This window comes from Osmia lignaria, chromosome 14 (genome assembly GCF_051020975.1).
Source record: "Osmia lignaria lignaria isolate PbOS001 chromosome 14, iyOsmLign1, whole genome shotgun sequence".
NCBI lineage: Eukaryota > Metazoa > Arthropoda > Insecta > Hymenoptera > Megachilidae > Osmia > Osmia lignaria.
This window is the reverse complement of record NC_135045.1, coordinates 372,260-378,259: the sequence shown is the minus strand read 5'-3', so window position 1 is coordinate 378,259 and position 6,000 is coordinate 372,260. Positions and strand designations below refer to the sequence as shown.

General features: G+C 40.2%; 1 protein-coding gene across 2 annotated transcripts in view; it reads right to left on the bottom strand.

Annotated features, from left to right (window-relative positions):
- Positions 1-306: 306 nt before the first annotated feature.
- Positions 307-6,000, bottom strand: part of LOC117609296 (von Hippel-Lindau disease tumor suppressor) — a 32,665-nt gene continuing 26,971 nt past the window's right edge. The window contains exons 2-4 of one of the 2 annotated variants that reach the window (XM_076692199.1): positions 1,955-2,343; positions 1,532-1,877; positions 307-447 (exon numbers count right to left, since the gene is read on the bottom strand). In XM_076692199.1, the coding sequence (XP_076548314.1) occupies positions 1,568-1,877; positions 1,955-2,244 (600 nt within the window). In that variant the 5' untranslated portion in view covers positions 2,245-2,343 and the 3' untranslated portion in view covers positions 307-447; positions 1,532-1,567. Of the gene's footprint in view, positions 448-560; positions 1,878-1,954; positions 2,344-6,000 lie in introns of those variants that run through there. The other variant, XM_034335449.2, reaches the window with a different exon arrangement.

Below are 6,000 nucleotides of genomic sequence, written 5' to 3'. Positions count from 1 at the left end.
CGGTAGATATTATTCTACGAAGAGTCCGTTTCTGTTTCGTGGCCAAGTGTATTTTACTCGGCTAATGGTTAATCAAGGCACGTATGCACTTCGCTAAACGGAAACATGCCGAAGGAAAGTTGTTCGGCGCATAGGTATACCCGCGCATCGTTGATTACGGAAGGACGGTTAGCTAGGAGGAACGGTTTAATAACTTTCTAACTCTACTTACGAATTGCGGAAACGAGGCTGGATTACCGACCAGCCGTCGCGATTTACCCTCTCTGGAAACGTTGATCGTCTTTTGGATTCCCTTTCGTCGATGCGATGGAAAAGTTTACAGAAGTCGATCGATGGCTCACAGACAATGCATCCTCTTGCTTTCGACATTTCTGTTATATTTCTGGTGTTTAGGAAAAGGATCTTCTTTTCATTTCTCTTCGATTCGAAATGATGATTGATGGAAAGCTGAAAGGATTTTTAGGAAACGGTATAGTAAAATGTAGGATCATTATCTTGTTCGATTGGTATTATAAATGAAAATCTAATATCGTTTGAAATATCTTTATTGCTTTATTTTATCGTTTGTTAAATGTGTCTCTTTAAAATGAACAAACGCGTAAAATATTTGGAATAGTGATAAACGTATAGAATATTTAATTGTCAAATATTCGAATTTTCATAACAGTTCTAATATAAAAAAAAAAACAAAAAAAAAGAATGTTTACTCTTTAATAAAAGTATTTTAAAATTAATATACTTGGAATGGGAATAACTTACATCGAACTAGTAAGAGATTGCCACTGTATAAGTTGTTATAAATGAGACTTTCTAATGAAACAACGCGTCGACGATCGGAGCAAGTATGTATTGATTACAAAAATATCAAGTGTAAAAAATACCACTGATTCTATTTTCATTGCAACACCGATTTCATCGGTGTGATCTACATATTGCATAATATAACAATTGCTAATTAAATAAATTTGTTAATCAGCTATGATCAGAGTATTAAAATTAAGTAATAAATGATGTTTGAAAATAATTAAGAAGCTCGATAAAAATTGTGAAAAATGTACATTCTTTCGAACGATTGCTAATTAACGATATTTGAGATATAAAGATGGCACGTTTCGACCCGTTTTTCAAAAATCCTTTCTCCCAATTTACTATTGCCTTTAAACTGTCGAAAAAAGGGATTAAAAAACTATCCAAGAATTTCGACGAGTTTGAGAAGAAATTCAAACGATAAGATACATATTTTACAGGTATGTACACGTATCGCGCGATTTATTCGAGAGAAAAGCAACATAATTATAATACTTGGGGAAATAAAGTATTAAGAAAAGCTGAAATATTCAGAAGCGTTGAGTAGATAGCAGTCTGAATATTGCATCATGAAAAACCGAAAAATTCGATTGGAAAGGATCTCTTTGAAGCTGGAAAAGCAGAGAAAGATAAATTTCCTTAGCGTCACTTTTCTCGCGAACTTCTCGATACATCCGATCCCCCGGAGAATATCAATAGAATCGTTCGAGTGTGATTGACTTACTGAGTGTGAATGGTCAAGAAGATTCAGGATCGATCGCTAAGAATTTCGACTACCATGATCGTCCTCGTTCTCGTCTACATCTTCCTCGTTATCGTCGTCGTTTCGCGGCAACATGATCGCCAGTTCGTGCTGAAGACTCCTCGGAATGTCCAGTTGAAACGCTTGACGATCATAAGTCAGGCGCCTTTTGATCGCTCTCAAAGACAACTCACGAAGCGTGTAAACAGGCAAGATGATATAGACATTGGTTCTTTCGAATCTTTGCGGCAACTCGCTTCGCCTTAGCCCTCGATACCTGACGAACCATGGCTCGGGAAAGAATACATCCTTCTGATTCACTGTATACCTGAATACGACAGTTACCGAACTTCGATGAAAATACTTTCTTAACTGGAAGAGTTAATAACTGGAAGAGTTTAATACCTGTCTCTGGTCTCCTTGTCTACGAAGATCCACGGATGAGTGACGAACGTGTCGATATCGCGGCAATCACCAGGTGCCAATACACCGTAGCTGACTGCCTGACCTTGATAGTCGATCCAATACAAAATTACGCTGTGCAGCGTTTTGTTAATAAACTTAACAAACGACCTGTGCACGTTGTTGATCGAACGAAGAACCGGCTGCTGTTGCTGCTGTTCCTCCTGCTGCTGCTGCTGCTGCTGCTGCTGCTGCTGCTGCTGCTGTTGTTGTTGATGATGATTCTCTCCCATTTTGCCTCTTTTCCTTTTCCTTTTCCACCGAAATTCCTTTCTCTCTGCCCTTCTCCACCGCCTTCTCCACCCCTCGTGCTACGGTTTCTCTTTCAACGACTGAAAGCAAAAAAAAAAAGAAAAAAAAGAAAATAAAAGAATCAAGCTAGACTGGGATTAATCGAGAGTGTCTGCTCGATGCTGCTGACGAATCCGTCTAGATTCCAAGTTTCATGGGCCCCCGAGTTGATGGGGAAAATGTAACGTTGTATCACGAGAGCCCTTCGCTGAATTTTCTATCACGTCTAGACTGGCGTTTTCAATTTAACTAAAAGATAGATCGATCGAGTTGCTTGAAATTTCGAATCTTTGTTAGTTGAGAAAGTATACTACAACAATTGCTCCATGAAATTTAAACGCGCTTGGTATTTTTCAAGCTGACCATCGTACATAAAAGATTTTTCGATAACTCAAACGTCCGGTCAACGACGTCCGGTCAACGTATCATGGAAAAAATTTCTTTCCTTCCTGATGCTTTCACGACCAAACAGAAAAATATTTAACTTTGAAACCGTAACACGTGAACAGAGAAGCGTCAGAGAAAATAAATCTAGAAGAGTTCAAGGACCGGTGAACGAACCGGCCTCGATAATAATTCATTTAAATAATATCTGACGTTAACTCGACGCGAGACGCGTTTATCTACGCGATGCAATCAATCATGAGATAGTAATGAAATAGCTGTACATTTCACGATGGTCTCGTTCGTCACCGAACAACCTTCAGACGTACATAAACTATTATATAAATACTCCGATCTTAATAGCAATGATATCATTAAAATTTGTTAAAGATAAAAGAAAGCAATTCGTTGCGTTCTGAATTAGCGATGACAAGAGGAGGAAAATTTATACCTACGAACCGGTCGACCGCAATAAAAAGTTATTCCATATATCTCTCGATTTATCGTTACCTCGTGAGATTCGAAGTTTCAGCGGTATGAAACTTTCTTTCCTTTTCATTCATGAATCCGAAGATTAGACTGGCGCGGCGCGACGCAGCATACGGATTACAAGGAAATAACAATCGTTTTCGCGCTGCTCCTATCTATTCGTCTCCAGTGTCTCGAGGAAAATTTTAATATCAAACTTCAGGATATATCCGTAAAGTTAGTTGTAAAACGAAGTAAGAAAAGTGAGCTTTTTCGTAAGAGAAAGCCGACTTGCTCGCTATCAGTAGTATCATAACTACCGTGTAAGGCGAGTGTAAGGAATAATCAGCACGGTTCGAGAGCAAAGGGTTTAAGTTGACGGCACGAAATTACGCTGGCAAAATGCGGTTACGTCGTGTCTCTTGTCTGGTCGTCTTGCATAACGCAAGCTGCAATTACAGCGGAGACCACGGAGCCGGCAAAATGGAAACGTCCAGGTTAAAATAGTTCACAATCGTCCTGGAGGATCGGGGGTCGAGGGATCGAGGGGTCAACCGTATCGATCGTGGCTACGTTTCCCAATTTACGTGGCTCAACAGACCAGGGGCTTTAATTGACGTGATTTGTGGATCAAAGGTTACGAGATTCGTGCAAATCGCAAGTGAAATCGTTACGATTTCTATTTTTCCTCTCTGCGTAGCTATGTTTCTTTTTTCTCTCTCTCTCTCTCTCTCTACAACTAAACAAAATTGAAAACTTCAACTTTTATAAAATTCTCTTCTAATTTCCAAGTTTTTTCTAGGCTGAAGTAAAAGTGGAAATGTAAAGGAGGGATAGTGAAGTTAAATCGATGAACTAAACGTTGGTTGGTTAAAGCCCCCGATAGAGATAGCATCCAGCGATTTCGACTATCGTGCCGGTGAAATTACACCTGGTCGAGTCTGGCCGAGTCAGACCGAGCCGACGTTGTAATTTCCCTAGTAATTTGCAACTAACTCCGCGAAATGGCCGTCAGCAAGGAGGCAAGGAGGCAAGGATCCCTTCAAATTGGAAATAATGAGCCGTCGAACTTGGTTAGCCGATCTTTTACTCGAAACTTCCTTAACGAACGTAATTCGAAACGCGTCTATTGTCGAAGCTCTTTCAACCTAAATATCCTATTAAATTATTTTTTAATCAGAAACTGCTACCGAAGCTGGTCAACTCGAGCAAGATTGTGTAGCTGGTGTCGTAGGAGGGTTCCGCAAACAGTGGAAATCTTAATTTACCGGTATACATACATATAGGAACATGCAAAACGTCTCTGGCAAAACGATGCATCTCGGGGACGAGCAATCTACAGAGTCTCCAAGTATTTACTCGGGCCAAGCTATACGAAAAGGAGAAGTAGAAATTGCGGCTGTGAATTGAGCAAACCGATGCATAGTCAGTTTATTGCGTTTCCGAGCTGCTTTATAACTTTCGACGAAAATATTTTTCCTTAGATACGAATATTTTGTTTTTATTTTCGATAAGCTTTGTTTATGGATAACAATAAAAATTTGTTGCTCTGATACGGAATACCTTTGATACGAAATATCGAGAAACGCGTTAAGGAGAAAGTTCTGCCGCAACAACCCAGGGCGTTAACCAGATCTCCCCACAATTCCAGCAAGTTCTAAACCACTATGCAAACTTTACAGTATTGCAACACTGACAATATCAAACGGCTTTAATGAAAAGCTCACTGTGAGTCTTCTATCATTTTTCAGGTATGCTGGAAACGTAACTGAAATCTTCAACGATTCACAAAAGATCTGTTAAAACAATCAAATGAAAAGATCGAAATCATGAAAGAAAATCTGAGGAAAGAGGTCGGATGAAAAGCTCAGCAGCTCAGCAACAAGACAAATATCCTTTCAGAGTTGGTGGTAAAAGGAAGGAAGGAAGGAAGGAAGGAAGAAGAATGCCGCAGCAGTTAGACATTGAAAATGATTAAACGGCAGTATGTACATTCTGTTTCTATTTGTTCGGGTGGTGGATGTGATCTATGCTGCCGATTGCAGCGTTGATTCCGACGTTGATTCCAGCCACGTAGCTCTACGCTTTGCTCCGTTCGGACGCGCTTTGTGGCGGACCGAAGCGGAGGTTAGCAAACAAACGAAAACGCCCATTGTATATCGATTGTGTTCGCGCCCGATCATGGGAACAATGGAGATAATTGAGCGTACAAATTACGATAGCGAGAAATACAGGGTGCGGAAGCGTTAGGAGTGGGTGTTAGCTGGCTAGCCGATCAGCCCGGGCCCGGCAATTAGGTTTACGGGCAAAGCGACAAGAAGAGGGACCGGTATTTGCAGAACGCGGACCTTCTCTTTGACGATGGCCCACGAAACTGAATTAGAATATACTCGGATAGGAAATTAACCCTTTCGTTCAAACAGACGGAAAGTTGGAAACGGCAATTTTATGACAACCGTTCGTGTTGAGAAGAAGAAAATGCATAAGAACATACTTCTTTCATTCTATTTTCTTTTTCTCGCAGCGCAACGTGTAAGAGGATTAAAGGATGGAGCAAAGAATGAAGTAACGCGAATGCTCGCAATAGCGCGAACATAAAACACCTTTGTAATCGGATTTCCAACGATAATACGATTTGTATTCAGTGACAGTGCATTCGTGTTCCGTTGCAACGATGCGGACAATGAAAATACCCTTTGATTCGCGATGAAAACGAACATTTAAGTAATACTCGCCACCTGAATATCGTTTAAGCTCTTTCTCATATTTCCTTCGATAAACGTAAAAATATATGGCGACTAGTATGTACACCGCTTTGATCTCACAATTTTGCAATGTGTTACAAT